At 49.1% G+C, this 15506-nt stretch overlaps 1 protein-coding gene across 1 annotated transcript; it reads left to right on the top strand.

Annotated features, from left to right (window-relative positions):
* The first annotated feature begins 4795 nt into the window (after window positions 1-4795).
* Window positions 4796-10539, top strand: PCK2 (phosphoenolpyruvate carboxykinase 2, mitochondrial). The gene is made up of 9 exons (XM_080925845.1): window positions 4796-4955; window positions 5557-5741; window positions 5828-6031; window positions 6358-6545; window positions 6839-7001; window positions 7163-7381; window positions 9328-9465; window positions 9647-9742; window positions 9932-10539. The coding sequence occupies exons 2-9, from the start codon at window positions 5684-5686 to the stop codon at window positions 10384-10386; spliced, it is 1521 nt and encodes a 506-aa protein (XP_080781971.1). The 5' UTR covers window positions 4796-4955; window positions 5557-5683; the 3' UTR covers window positions 10387-10539.
* Window positions 10540-15506: the final 4967 nt, after the last annotated feature.

Here is a 15506-nt window from a genome sequence, read left to right as displayed (position 1 = left end):
TTCCATGGTACAGTCTGGGATGCAAGCGGAAAAAATTGCCTTAAATCTTCCAGGAATTAGATCTCTCCAACATCGGCTGGGTGGAGGCCAAATACGCTGCAGAGTCTACAGGAGTCTTCGCTGCCTTGAGGAAAGGTGGGGTGACTGGAAGGATGGAGCCCAAAGGGTCATCATCTCTGCCCTTTCTGTGATGGGTGTGAACCAGGAGAGGTACAACAGCTCTTTCACATTTGTCATCAATGCTTCCTGTACCACAGTCTGCTTAGCAATCCCCATGCCATGGTCACTCATCCACCTAGGGATTTATGACCATTGTCCTCTAGAAGACCTTGGATGCCCCCCCCCCCCAAGCTACATGTGACAACCATGGGCTACCCAAAACTTCCCTGCATTCCCCATACACAAAGGTCATGGCTGAGCCAAACAGGAAGCTCACCAACAGGACCTTTTCTGTTCCTACTTCTACAGGTCCTGGGTCTGACCTGCTGCCTGGGGAAAACTGTCATTTGCAAGACAACAAGAGGTGGTGGCTGGGTGTGGTGACACTCGCCTTTAAAACCAGCACTTGGGAAGCAGATTAGATCTCTGCGTATTCCAGGTCAACCGGACTACATAGAAAATGTATACATACATGTGCAAAAAGGTGATGACTCAGGCATTGCAAGGCCCCTGAAAGGGCATCTTGGGCTTATATAGGAACCGGTTGCCTCTTGACACTTTAACAGCAATATTCATTCTACCTTTGACAGTGGGGCTAGCATTGCTCTCAATAACCACTTTAGCAAGTTCTTGTCCAGGTATGACAAATAAATTCAGCTACAACAACAGAGTAATGGCCCATTTAGGTCCATGAAGTCCTCCAAGGTCCACATGGTCTCCAAAGAATAAGAAGCCTTGGACAACCTGCCCCAGCAAGAACAGGAGAGGAAGAAAGCCCTCAGCTACTAGGGAGAACCTGTTCTAACTCAGGCCCCATTACACAGAGCATCTCCCCATCCTAAGCCCCAATAGAAGGGGCTGAAGAAGCCCTTAGATGTCTTAGTAAAGCCCACTGTGGAAAGGTAGGGGACATCTATTGATCTTTGTCCCTCTGCTCTGCTTCTGCCCCAGGCAGTTTCATGCTTTGCATTACCAAACTGGCATCCAACAGAGCCCAACTTACACTCCTCAGACTCAGTCATCCAGCAGACAATGAGGAAAAAGTCTCAGGTGGGGATCTCCTGGCCCCATCTCTGCACATCCTGATTACCGTGGACAGAGTGTCGCCACACAAATTGGCCCTAAAGAGAAGCAAGGTCGGACCTGCATGACCTCATGTTTCTCCAAAGAAAGCCACAGTGCTGTTACCAGAAAGAGGATTCTGAGCAGCCGTTGGGCACGGATGTGTTGCGTTTGAATTGCTACATCATTGGATTGGAGATACCCAGTGGTCTCAAGTCGGAATGATATGTTGAGAGAAATCCACAAGGACTTTATGATAGTGGCAGGTTGAGGGCAAATATGCTGTTTGAAATTAGGTGGGGGTGGGCTAGGGTGTGGGGGGTTACAGAACCAAGGATATGTTTGAGAGCCTGAGACACCCTGCCAGTTTTATGGTGCTAGAGGAAACTCCCTTCATAAGCTGGGGGGACGGGGGCCACCCACTCATCTCCAAATTCTTAACCTAGAATTTCTCCTGTCTAAAGGAAATGCAGGGACAAAGTGTGAATCAGAGACTGAAGAAAAGGCCATGCAGAGACTGTCCCACCTGGAGATCCATCCCATATGCAGCCACCAAACCCAGACAATATTGCCAAGAAGTGCTTGCTGACAGGAGCCTGATATTGCTGTCTCCCGAGAGGCTCTGTCAGAGCTTGACCAATACAGATTCGGATGCTTGCAGCCAAACATGGGACTGAGCACGGGGAACCCAAAGGAGGAGTTAGGGAAAGGACTGAAGGAGCTGAAGGGCTTTGCAACCCCAGAGGAAGAACAACAATATCAGACAACCAGATGACCCCACACACACACCCGGAGCTCCCAGGGACTAAATCACCATCCAAAAAGTACACATAGACAGACCCATGGCTCCAGCTGCATATGTAGTAGAGGATGGCCTTATGAGGCATCAATGGAAAGAGAAGCCCTTGGTCCTGTGAAGGCTCAATGACCCGGTGTAGGGAAATGGGTGGGTGGGTGGGTGGGTGGATGGGGGAAAGAAACCCTCATAGATGCAGGGGGTTGAGATAGGGAGTTTGCGGAGGGGAAACCATGAAAGCGTATAACATTTGAAATGTAAATAAAATATCCAATTAAAAAAAAAAAAGAACTTGGGCAAGGACAACAGTTTGGTTTTGTTATTATTTGAGGACTAAGGAGAGCTTAGCAACTGGGACCCTGGAAAAGAAATGCCTAAGGCTAGGAGTGTTCTGGAAAAACAAGCCTAGTCCCTGAGGTTTTAGGCATTTTGTTATCCTGAACTCCCCACCCCCGGTCTCATCCCTCAGTCTTGGCTTGTTTGACATTTGACTTCTCTTTTTTATTGCTTTCTCTAAGGAGCAACAGCCTTCAAAGTTACATCAGTATCCTTGCAGCGTGGCGGTCGTAGGGTGAAGCCCAGGAGTGGGCGGATCCCAAGTTGAACTCAGGCCTCCAATGGCTTGAGGGTGTGATGACTGTGGGGCGGAGGCTGCACAAGGGGAGCCTTGAGCCCAGGCTAGTGAGACGGCCCACGGTACAGCTAAGAGAGCCAGCTAGGTTCCGCCCCGGCGACTGCCCGCCTCCTTTTAAGCGCCTCCCGCCCAACCTCAGTTCCCTCTGGCTTTGCCACGCTCCTTCCTTGTGTCCCTGACTGCGCTGGTTCCTGTGGCCATCCCGCAGCGCCAGTCCAGGTGCCATGGCTGCTGTGTACCTCCCAGGCCTGCGGTGAGTGACCTATAGCACGGGGCCTACTCCCTGATGCACCTTCTGGGCTTCCTCCGCTTGGTTCCCATCCTAGGAAAAGACTGGCAGGGCGGCTGTTCATCAATCTGGGTCTCATGGTGGTGCATCCCCGCTCCCCGAGTCCTATCCCCAGCCACGCCAGGTTTCCCACCCAGCCTCTGTGCTCTTCTCTCCAACCCTGCCCGCGTGTGCGCTGTTCTGTCTGCCACTCGCAACCTCCTCCCCCTTCTCCTTCGCCTTCCCGAGCCCTGTTTCTGCAATGCTCTACTTACCAGATGTAATTTTTTTTTCAGGCTGGGGGCTCCCAGTCCACCCTTCAGTATGTGAGGAGACATTAAGGCCTTAAGGCCATAGGGTTTGAGTCCCGGGGGACCCGAGCTCAAAGCTCCCTAAAGAAGGTAGAAGGTAAACATCATTTGCAGCCTCCCTAGAACAGAACCTGGCATGAAGCCCAGTGAAGCCTCTGGGGACTAGGAAGGGAGGGAGACAGAGAGAGAAGGAAGGAAGCAAGATGGGAGAAGGAGAGCAAACTGCCTTCTCTTTAACTTGGCTGGCTTCCCCTATTAGGTCCTGGGCTCCAGGCTTGTCCTGGCTGACAACCCCCCAGACTCCCATAACCCGGTCTCCTCTCTGTATGCCCCTTTCTCCGTGGTCATGGTCACAGAGTCTGAGCTGACTCCTTATCTCTCCCACGCAGATTTTCTGTGGTTAGTCCATGCGAGAGTGGTCTATGATGGATAGAGAGAAGGCCCTCCTTAAAGGCACGCAGGAGAATGGGATGGGCCTGGGAGAAGCTCTACTTCACATAAGACTACTGGGGCCACTTCCTGGGGGATAAACACTTTCAAGACCATGCCATTAAAACTAATTCCTCGGGGAAACTCTCTTGGGCAGAGAGACACACAAAGACATACCTTGCTGTGTGTCCCCAACCCCTGGGGCCAAACAAAGCATGGTGCCCTTTTTGTCTTCTGGAAAACACCCCGCCCAGACTCAAACTCCCACATCCAAGATCATTGTCTTCCTTCCCAGGCAATGTAGCCTGTGGTCTGAGCTTCCTGTCCTCTCGTGGTCTGACCCTACCTCCAACCTCTAAGGCCACTAAGGAGAGCCAGGAAATGCACAGGCTCAGACCATGGTGCCCTACTATGGTTTCTGGCAGGTGAGGCCTTGCGTGTAAGAAGGGTATCTATACCTCTTTGCAATAGTGGCCTTTGCTATCTTGAGTCCAGACCAATCACACTGGACCCTGCTATCTTCTAGGAGCCTAGCAGGACAGACGATGCAGAGACCCTGCCCCTCTGGGAATTGAGGCATTACTTAGTTAAAACATCCTTCGCTAGTCCATCCTTGTTGACCTAGGAGAAGGGATACACGACCTAAAACCCCAACATCATGTCTTCATGCGAGAATCCTAAAGCCTGGCACAGGAAGAGGCTTTACCATCTCAAGCTATGCCTTCTGTTTGAGCCCTGTACCCCGAAGGAGAAAGATAAAAATGGCTGCCATTTTAACATAAAAACTGATTGATAAAAACATGGGTGAGCTTCTTAAAAATCGCTTATGAAGCTCTCATCTGGGCAATTTCTTGACTCTTGGGCCAGAGGCTTGACTACCTCTCCTCCCTGCTGGGAGACACATACCTCATAAAAGCCACAAATACAAGTAGTCTGAACTCATTACATATACCAGCCATAACCTGTAACCAGACACCCTTTCTCCAGAGACATGGCCCATGCCAATATGCGTCTCCCATGATGGTTGCCTCTCTCTTCTGACTCTTACAGGCTTAGCTGGCACAGGCTGAGGCCCTGGTGCTGGTCACCATACCGTAGCATCCAAACCCTGCATGTGCTAAGTGGAGATATAAGCCAGCTGCCAGCCGGAGTTCGAGACTTTGTGGAGCACAGTGCCCATCTGTGCCAACCAGAGGGCATCCACATTTGTGATGGGACCGAGGCTGAGAATGCTACCACACTGGCCCTGCTGGAAGAGCAGGGTCTTATCCGGAAGCTCCCCAAGTATGAGAACTGGTAAGCCTTAAAACTAGCAACCCCCAAGAGGAATGTTACTGCTTAGACTGAGGTCTCTTTGGGTTCACCAAGATGAAGATATCTCTCGACCATACAAGTGGAATGAGCCAGAGTGGGAGCTTCAGGGAAAATTGAGTAGGAAGTGAATGTTTTCACACTAAATAAAAACGTTGAATTTGCAAATTGGAGCTCTTTGGAGGGGGCCTACCTACTGCCTGCCTCCTACTTCATGGAACATTTGCCAGGGGTAGAGTCTCCTAGGCTGTGCCTTAGGGAAACCACCTCTTAATGAGACATAGCCTAAAGAGACTAAACTGCAGTTGGATAAGAAAAAATAAGGCCAGCAGACCTAGAGTCAAAGTTGGACTTAAACAGTAAGCAGCCGGGCTTAGTGGAGCACACCTTTAATCCCAGTGCTCGGGAGGCAGAGGCAGGTGTGTCTCTGTGAGTTTGAGGCCAGCCTGGTCTACGTAGTGAGTTCTAGGACAGCTGGAGCTACATGGTGAGACCCTGCCTTAAGAAAATGTAACAACAAAAAAGTAAGTCTGGATATGAGCGAGACCTGCTAGCCACCATTTCCCGGCAACCCTCTCTCCCCCAGCTGGCTGGCCCGCACAGACCCCAAGGATGTGGCACGAGTAGAAAGCAAGACGGTGATTGTAACTCCTTCGCAGCGGGACACAGTGCCTCTCCTGGCTGCTGGGGCCAGTGGGCAGCTGGGCAACTGGATGTCCCCAGATGAGTTCCAGAGAGCTGTGGACGAGAGATTCCCAGGATGCATGCAGGGTAACAAGTCAGGGACATAGAGGCAGGGGCACTGAGGCGATAATTGGGTTTGGACTCCTTCGTCCCAGTGACACCTTCTTCCACAGGCCGTACCATGTATGTGCTTCCATTCAGCATGGGTCCCGTGGGCTCCCCATTATCCCGAATTGGAGTGCAGCTCACTGACTCGCCTTACGTGGTGGCAAGCATGCGCATCATGACCCGCTTGGGGACACCTGTGCTTCAGGCCCTGGGAGATGGTGACTTCATCAAGTGTCTGCATTCAGTGGGCCAGCCCCTGACTGGACATGGTGAGTACCTATCTAGGACACTGAGACCTTCTTCCACTCAGATGGGAGCCCCAAATCTCACCCATCCACGGAGAAATTGTGGGTATGAACGATTGCTCCCCAAGGCCCAGGGAAGCTTTCTGGACTGTAGCAACACTGGCGAACCTAAGTTAGTCCCCAGGTCTGACAAAGCACAAGGCCGATGGGTAGTAAAGAAGGGGGTTTAGCTACCCCTGGGCTTTCCATTGCCTCCAAGTGTCTCTCAAGTCAATCCTTGAACCCCTCAGTCCCTGACACCCTGGTTTCTGATGCCAGTGCCCGCAGCACTATGACCCCATTGTCTCCAGGGGATCCTGTGGGCCAGTGGCCATGCAATCCGGAAAAAACCCTGATTGGTCACGTGCCAGACCAGCGGGAGATCGTCTCCTTCGGCAGCGGCTATGGTGGGAACTCCTTGCTGGGCAAGAAGTGCTTTGCCCTGCGCATCGCCTCTCGCCTGGCCAGGGATGAGGGCTGGCTGGCAGAACACATGCTGGTGAGGGCCTGGTGAGGAGCTGAGCAGCTGTGGAGAGGGGAGCGGGCGGGGAAGCCTCTGCAGTCTGCCTCAGCCTTGCCTTCGTCCTGCTAGACAGTGACCCTGAAACCTGAAGTTTTAGCCCCAGGCTGCTGAGGTGCTACCCTAGTCCTTGCGGCAGGACAGGACACCACACCTGCTTAGTGAATACACATTAGCGTCCTTTCCCCACTGCCTACCCTGTTGCCCGCTAGCTGTCCTTATCCATGCAGACTTTTGGTGACTGCGTTCTGTTCTCTCTGTCTCCAACACAGATTCTGGGCATCACCAACCCTGCAGGGAAAAAGCGCTATGTGGCAGCTGCTTTCCCCAGTGCCTGTGGCAAGACCAATCTGGCCATGATGCGGCCTGCATTACCAGGCTGGAAAGTGGAGTGTGTGGGGGATGACATCGCCTGGATGAGGTTTGACAGTGAAGGTGAAGGCCCTTTTCCTGAACAGCCAACATGGTCCCATACCTCGGTCAGCCTAGCAACTGCAGACCTCTAGCCCATCAGGAAAAGATAGATAGAGGACCTCCCCCCAGCTTCACATCTCGACTTTTCCAAATTGGTCTTTCCTTTCGTTCACTTTCGGCAGGTCAACTCCGGGCCATCAACCCTGAGAATGGCTTCTTTGGGGTGGCCCCTGGCACTTCCGCTGCCACCAACCCCAATGCCATGGCCACAATCCAGAGTAACACTCTCTTCACCAATGTGGCCGAGACCAGTGATGGTGGTGTGTACTGGGAAGGCATTGACCAGCCCCTTCCACCTGGTGTCACTGTAACCTCCTGGCTGGGAAAGCCCTGGAAACCTGGTATGTGGGGTGAGGCACTGTGACAAAGGTCATGTGTGTTTTGCCTACCTGTGTGTCTGCACCACATGTATGTAGTAAACTGGCTCTCAGATCCCCTGGAACTGGAATTGCAGACAGTTGTGAGCCACCATAGGGGTTGGGAATTGAACCTGTGTCCTCTGCAAGAGCAGCCTGTCTCCAGACACAGCAGTTTTAATTTTAAAAACTCTACACAACCCTAGCTTTTTGTAGTTTCCAACACCAGGCAAGCTCTCAGTGCAGGTCCCTGATCCATTCATTAACCGTGGTTTGAGGATCTGAGTCATTTAACTTCCCTTCTCCAGTTTTCCATCCAATCGAATGGGCTTTTATCGTACTTCTCATCTGCTAAGGTTATGGAGGAGGAATAATTCATAAAAGGAGTTTGGCGTTCTGTTGAATACATCACACGCATCAGTAGTGAACGTAGGCAGGATGGGTTTATGTTGGACTATTTGGAGACATTGACCCATCCGGAAAGAAGGAAGCTTGTGTCCTCCACTGAGCATTCCTTTGTCACTTGTCTCCTGCGTTCCCCTACATAATAGCTCGTTTCTAAATTTGCCCGGCCCTTTCCCTGCCTCCTATGCTGTACTCCTGCATGATCTCAGGCTAGCACTTTATCTTAGAGGCTGGCTTCCCAAACCTGTCATTACCAGGGTGCCTAAGAGGCCATCCCTCCGCCACTGCTCCACTGCTTTCTGCAGTTCGAAGAAAAGAACACAGCAGAGAGAGAGCTTGTGGCCACCGAAGGACAAACTTGAGTTTTGCAGGCTGGCCTAGTAGTCAGCCTCCTTGTTTGATCAGCCTTTATCTTCTCTGACACCATCAATAAGTCCCCCCTCAGACCCAACTGAGAGGGAAAAAAAATACTCTTCCCTACAGGCTAGCTTCCCAACCCTTTCATCAACTCTGAATTCAGTGCTATAGGCTGGGAGGTGCCGGGGATAGACATGTTGGCCCATGGCTCCCACGCCCTACTTCCAATCTGGACATCTTCTTCCGATGGAGAAGGCACTGTGCCTCAGTCTCCCCAGTGGTGCTCTCACACATGCGCTGCTGACTTGGCTCCCAGGTTCTCTCCAGCATACCCGAAGGTGCCAGATGCTCTGGGCTCCTCAGGTTATGACTGGCCAAGTTATGTTCCTGATTGACTTCATGTCCTAACCAACCCACTCTGTCGGGGTCTAAGCAAGAACAGAGAAATCACCAAATGTCTGTTGGCTTCAGTATCAACCACTGGGCTGGTGAGATGCTAAGGTGCTTACCACCAAGTCTAATGACCTGAGTTAGAGTCCCAGGACCACAGAGGGAGAAAACTGAACAAGTTGTCCTCTGATTTACACATGCATCCCATGGCAACCCTTAGCCCCCAACACAATAAACAAATAAATTGATGTGTAATAAGAGTAATTTCTGTTTGCCTTTTGATGGCTCAGTGTGTCTTCCCTGGTTTGTTAATGGGAACCTATTTACTTAAAATATTAACCTAACATGCTCAGTTTTTGCATTAAGTTTAGGGAAATTTGATTTAGTAAATAATAATCGTGTGACTAAAAGTTTCTGGGAAGAAAATCATTACAACCGCAGGCCAATATCTAACTCTGTTTCCTTAAGACTTGGTCCCTGCCAAGTCCCAATCCCTCTCCCATGGTTCTCTAGCAGCCCCATTACTGATAAGTAGCCTGGTCTTTGTGGGGATGTCCTGATCCCTTCTTTACAACGCAGGGCTGTAATTAGCTGATGAAGCCAGGCAGAAGGCCTGGGAAAGCTTCCTGGTAGAGTACTTGCCCTCCATGTGTAAGACCCCGGGGCTAAGCTTCAGTATCACAAAAAGAAAAGCTAAAAGAAGAAAATGTGTGTGTGTGTGTGTGTGCTGAAAGCGGACATCACCTTGAAAGTAATGGCTTTTTCATTTCCTCTGCTAGGGGACAAGGAACCCTGTGCGCATCCAAACTCTCGCTTCTGTGTCCCGGCTCGACAGTGCCCCATCATGGACCCAGCCTGGGAAGCACCAGAAGGTGTTCCCATTGATGCCATCATCTTTGGAGGCCGCAGACCCAAAGGTAAACAGTATGTGAGCACTGAGGTCCCACCTTCCTGTACTTAAAACTCACAAGACTGCTCACTTGAGGCCGACAGCTGCTGTCTGGCCATGTCTCCATAGTGAATGCAGAATGGGCAAGGGCGTGGGGTCTGAAAATGGAAGAAAAAGGTTGCCCATAAGCCTGTTCACTGGTGTTCCAGGGGTACCACTGGTGTATGAGGCCTTCAGCTGGCGTCATGGAGTGTTTGTAGGTAGCTCCATGCGCTCTGAGTCCACGGCAGCTGCTGAACACAAAGGTGAGTTTACACCATCCTCTGTTACCTACCTGCCTCCCGCTGTCTCCCTTTCTCCCATCCCTTCTCCTTACTTTTCCGGAAGCTACTTCCGAACTGTAAATTCTTACCCAGCCTCTGCCAGCTGGACACAGGGCACTCTTCCCTTCTTTCGAAAGGAAGATTCCTTACTCACCCTCCTTCCTGTCCTAGGAAAGATCATTATGCATGATCCCTTTGCCATGCGACCATTTTTTGGCTATAACTTTGGACACTACCTGGAACACTGGTTGAGCATGGAGGGACGAAAAGGCGCCCGGCTGCCTCGCATCTTCCATGTCAACTGGTTCCGGAGAGATGAAGCAGGCCGCTTCCTGTGGCCAGGCTTTGGGGAGAATGCTCGTGTGCTAGACTGGATCTGCCGAAGATTAGAAGGAGAAGACAGTGCCCAAGAGACTCCCATTGGGCTAGTCCCAAAGGAAGGAGCCCTGAATCTCAGTGGCCTCAGAGCAATAGACACAGTTCAGCTGTTCTCCATCCCCAAGGACTTCTGGGAACAGGAGGTTCGTGATATTAGGAGCTACCTGACAGAGCAAGTCAACCAGGATCTGCCCAAGGAGGTGTTGGCTGAGCTCGAGGCCCTGGAAGAACGTGTGAAAAAAATGTGACCTGAGCCCTAGGCTACCAAGAAAGAGAACAGCACTCCCATCTGGGTAGAGAACTCCCAGGCTCACAGAAAACATGAACAAGTTGACATTAAAATGTGTGGGTGTTGGGAGGCCAAGCTACAGACCTCCTCCCATACTGTCTGATAAGAGATGCTGCACACTTTTATACATGTGTGTTGTTTTCACTTTCCAATTGTCCCCAGGCTTCCTTCTAATCAGTAAAACCCAATCCCCCCGACACACACACAAAGGCCACGGGCCACACCAGTGTTAGAGTTAGTATTCTTGTCCCACGAAGACATGCAGAAGCCTCCTTCTCCAGAGGAAGCCACTCCAGAACCAATTCCTCCTCCTGGTTTCCTCTCACTTGCCTGGAACCAAGAGCCACACTTTTTATTTTTTACTTGAGACAAGGTCTCATGAAGATCAGGCTGGCTTCAAACTCACTGCAGCTAAAGATCACCTTGGCCTCCTGATCCTCCGCTCCCTGCCTCTGATAATTGTGCTACCAAGGCCAGACAGCTAACGATTCTAGAACACTAACTGTATTCTAGGCACATTGACAGTGTACCATTTTGCAGCTCAAAATACAGAGTTGGAGTGAACAAAATGACATGTCTTAAAAACCTAGCACTTGGAAGGACCCTATCACAAGTGAATTATATACAGTGACCCTGTCTACAAAAACAAAAAGCACAAACCAAAGAATGGTCCCACATCTTTGTGTATATGGGCAAAGGGGGTTATTTTATTATTTAAATTAAGTTCAGAGGGAAATGGGAAATAGGACCAGGGAAGTGGATTTGGTCAAACAACATGGATAAAATTCCCAGTAATAAAAATATGAGGTGCTTTTTAAATAGGCAGTTGGAACAGTGGCTAAGAGTGTGCACTGCTCTAGAAGAGGACAGTAAAAGAGTGCAGCAGCCACCTGTGCCTGCAGCTCCAGGAGATCTGACACCCTGACCTTCACAAGCACCTCACACGCACGCAATTAAAGTGAATCTTTAAAAAGAAAAGTGGCCTGGAGGTGTAACACAGTGGCAGGTTCCATCCCCAGTTCAGCAGAGAGCAACAGAGCACAGGCCAAGTAATTTGTCCGATGCAAACTGGGAAGCAGGTAGAGCCACCTCCCCGGGGAATGTACCCGACTGCACAGCCTCACCAAGTGGGACAATGACCTGAGCAGGATGGCACACACCAACCCCATGCCTCATGAGGATTCTGCACAGCCAGGACTGTGCAGAAGTACCCGACTCTACATGATACTAACCCCTGGAATAAAGTTCAGTAGTAAGATAACTACGTGAATTCTGAAGTCAATTATGAGAAAAGTAACAAAACAAGCAATGAGGAACTGGAAAGCCCAGTGACTGTCTCCTGCACTTTCAGGGTACCAGAATTCAGGTCCTAGCACCCGCATTGGGTGGCTTACAGCCACCTATAAGTCTGGCTCCAAGATCTCTGGTCTTTGAGGGTGCCAGCAATGTGTAGCATACACTCACATAGACACATGAATTTAACTTTTTTCCATGTATCAATGTAACTACCTGAAGGTGTGTGCACCACGTGTGCACTTGCTGCCCTGAGGGTCAGAATTGGCAGTGGATGCCCTGGACCTATGAGACAACATGGCTGCTGGCAACTGAACTCGAGTTCTGCTCGATAGAGCAAGAAGTGCTCTAAGCCACTGAGCCGTTTCTCCAGATCGTTCATAAAGTGTTAGAAAATAAATCAGGAGCAATGATCCCACATGAACTAGAACATTTGCTAAGGAGAACTTCCCTGCTTAGGAACAAGATGAATATATGAACTTAGAAAAAGAAGAAAAGCTTCAAATAAAACGGGATTCCTGGGAAACCCCTCAGAAGAAACAACTGGATGAGGAAGTGCTGAGTATTCTCCAAGAAAATTCTAGAAAACTGGTCAGGGAAGGAAGGTTTACTAAAGGTCAGGTGGACCACAACATAAACATAGCAATTGGATCCGCAACACATAAAAAGCCAGATGATGGAGAAGGCGGGGAAGGCTGATCAGGTCCTGATATAGCAAGGTTATAGCAACTGAGTTGAATGGACTGTAAGGTCCTTAAGGATAACATCATAGAAGAGCTGAAGGGCCAGGTGTGGTGACACAAACCTCTAATCTCAGCAACCATGAGACAGAGGCTGGAGACTCTCAGAGTTGGAGGCCAGCATGGTCTACAGAGCTAGTTCCAGGTCAAGGGCTGAGACCTAGTCTCAAAAATACAAAAACCTGAAGGATTTTTAATGCTTTCTGGCTTTAGCACAAAGAAATGATGTGTGAGGGGGAAGTTCGTCCTAATTTGAACATTACCCAGTGCATATATGTATCTAAACATGATGCCTCACAAATATGCACAACCTTGTGTCAAAGGAAGCGGTATGATCTAACAGTCAGGTCCTCATCTTCATAAATAGCAAGGGTTAACTGACACAATGCCTTTTGCACACAGTGGTTCTACCCCTTCATCTGTAAAATGGGGACATGCCTCAGTGTTGTCGGGATGTAAAGCACTCCAACTAGCAGTAAAAGCCAAAGCAACACTAGACAGTTAGCTACAGCTGCTCTCCACTCCAATGACTGGAGCTGGCCCTTTAAGTTTGTAGCTGACTCTGCTGTTAGAGGAAAGGAGCAATGAAAAGAAAATGTAGGAGAAAGGAAGATTCAGAAATGGGACACTGCAGGAAAGAGGCAGGGACTGGGGTCCCAGATACCTTTTGCATAGCACCAAGGTCTTAAATATGATTAGACTTAAATATTTTTGCCAGTAAAACTGGCCCACATGGCCAATAATAGATAAATAGAACATGATTAGGATATTTTGAGTTTTAGTCTTGTTTGTTTGCTTGCTTTGGGTTTTGTCTGGCATTTGTATGTTTGCTTGAGACAAGGTTTCCTACACCCCAGACTGGTGTCACAGAAAACGTGTTACAGAAGCTATCAGTGACTTCCTGATCCTCCTGCCTCCACTTCCTAAATGCTGGAAATGCAGGTGTGTTACCAGCCTTGGTTTAATTCTGCCTTCCTCCTCTTTTCCATTCTTCCTTCTTTTCGGTTTTGTTTTGCTTGCAATGCTACAAGTGAATCTAGGGTCCCAGGAATGCGGGCAAGCAGCTTCCCACTGACTTACATTCCAGGGTGGCTCTGTGAGGTAGGGCTCACTGTGTCTACACTGGTGCTCTCCGTGGGATGCCTCGACTCCTAAGGAATTACAGGAATATACGCAACACCCAGCCAACAACACATTGTATGGAAAATAGATGTAGTCAAATAAACTATTATAATCACCCTTGAAAACATTACCCAGAGAAATAGAACTTTGGCAGATTCCAAATGCCCCTGTCTCTGTCGAGCCCTTCCCTCTTGCCACAGAGTTACAATAACCATTTCCTTGCATGTTTCTAGTTTTCTCACCCAAAAGTGGACACTTCTCCACTATGACTTAGCCTGTTTATAAATTGTAAAGAGTTTGGGGTTGAAGCCAGCACCTTGTATGGATGCTAGGACATGTTCTACACACACCAACATCTTCAGCCATTGCTTGCTTTGTTCCCGAAGACAGGGTCACCCTACACAGCTTTGGCTGGCCCTGTTTTTGCTATGTGGCTGATCTCAGACTATCTTCCTGCCCTCCCTTCCAAGGCTGGAACTATGGCTAGGTTCCACCTCGCCCAGCGTTGTATGTGTTTCGTATGTAGATGTCTCATCCCCTCCTTCCTTTTCAAGTTAGCCACTTGGAAGGATCTAGACATGGATGCTGACTGCGTAATTAGTACACAAATATCTACAAAACAGACGTCCTGGGGCCCTGCTGTCAGAGCTGGGATAAGATTTATAAGGCATGCTTTCCTTAATCTTCTACTTGATACATGAACAACTGTTGCTTATTTTCCTTTATCCGCCATCTTTAAAATGACTTAGTCTCCTATTATCTTTGGTTTATTTGTTTTCTGAAACAGGGTCTCATATATTCCAACCTGGCCTTGAGGATTTCTGGTCCTCCTGCCTCCTATCTCCAGAGACAAGCCAAAATCACCGAACTAGGTTAATGCAATGACCAGGTTAATGCAATGACCAGGTTAATGCAATGACCAGGTTAATGCAGTGACCAGGTTAATGCAGTGCTGGCAACACCACCCGCAGCCTTGTGCCAGGTAATGCTGTAACCAACTAAGCTACATTCCCCTGCCTCCTGCCTTTCAAAAGGATAGCCAGTTACTTATAACAGCACGCACACAATGAACTTCTAGATTTAAACACTGCACTAAATAAATTATATGTACTAATGTTCAAGTCTTCCTACCTTTGCCCTTGGAAACTTGGCTGAGCCGTTTTAACAAGATTCTAATAGCTCCTGCCTGTTTCCCTGCTGACATGGATTGTTGTACAAACATCTTGTATATTTAATACCCCAGACCTGAAATCAAGCTGCTAAGAAACTGGAATCTTTCAGTAGGAAAAAGTGTGTAAAAACTACAAGCTCCTGAGCATAGTGACACATGGCTCTAACCTCAGACACGACTGTGGAGAGCTTGAGACAAGCCTGACATGGTGCTCAGCTCTCTGGATGCTGGGATTACAGGAACAGGAACCAGAAACCACACCCAACTTTGACTTGTCTCAAAATAATTGATCAGAAGGCTGGCAAGATGGCTCAGTGGGTGAAGATGCCTACTGCCAAGCCTGAGTTCAATCCTTGAGACTCACATAGGAGAACCAACTCTCCACATTCACACACACATACACACCACACGCATATATGCACACACACATTCACATGCACCTAAATAGCAAAGCGTGTAAAGATTAGCAACTAAAACATGATCTGTGCACTATGTTCATAGAACTGTCATTCTTGCTAGACCTTTCCAGTGCTAGGGAAAGATAAAATACCTGTGTTGACTACCTTCCTATTGCTTGACAATGCATGACAACTTACAGAGGACTGTATTTGGGCTTCCAGTTCCAGAAGGATAGTTCATGATGGGGGCTGGAGGGATGGCACCCCCATGGTGGTTCACAATAATAACTCCATTTTCCTGTTTTTTATCTGATCTCAGTGGATATGAAGTGTGCATGAGGTGTGTACATGTATA

The sequence above is a fragment of the Micromys minutus genome (assembly GCF_963924665.1).
Source record: "Micromys minutus genome assembly, chromosome: 12".
Taxonomy (NCBI): Eukaryota; Metazoa; Chordata; class Mammalia; order Rodentia; family Muridae; genus Micromys; species Micromys minutus.
The sequence above is the reverse complement of the archived record's forward strand: the minus strand, read 5'-3'. Positions and strand labels throughout refer to the sequence as shown.

Bases quoted from the DNA above. Each gene is read 5' to 3' on its own strand.
- PCK2 (XM_080925845.1), top strand. From the start codon at position 5,684: ATGTCCCCAGATGAGTTCCAGAGAGCTGTGGACGAGAGATTCCCAGGA. The intron at 6,546-6,838 runs GTGAGGGCCTGG...TCTCCAACACAG, and splicing joins GGCTGGCAGAACACATGCTG to ATTCTGGGCATCACCAACCC. The intron at 7,382-9,327 runs GTATGTGGGGTG...TTCCTCTGCTAG, and splicing joins GGGAAAGCCCTGGAAACCTG to GGGACAAGGAACCCTGTGCG.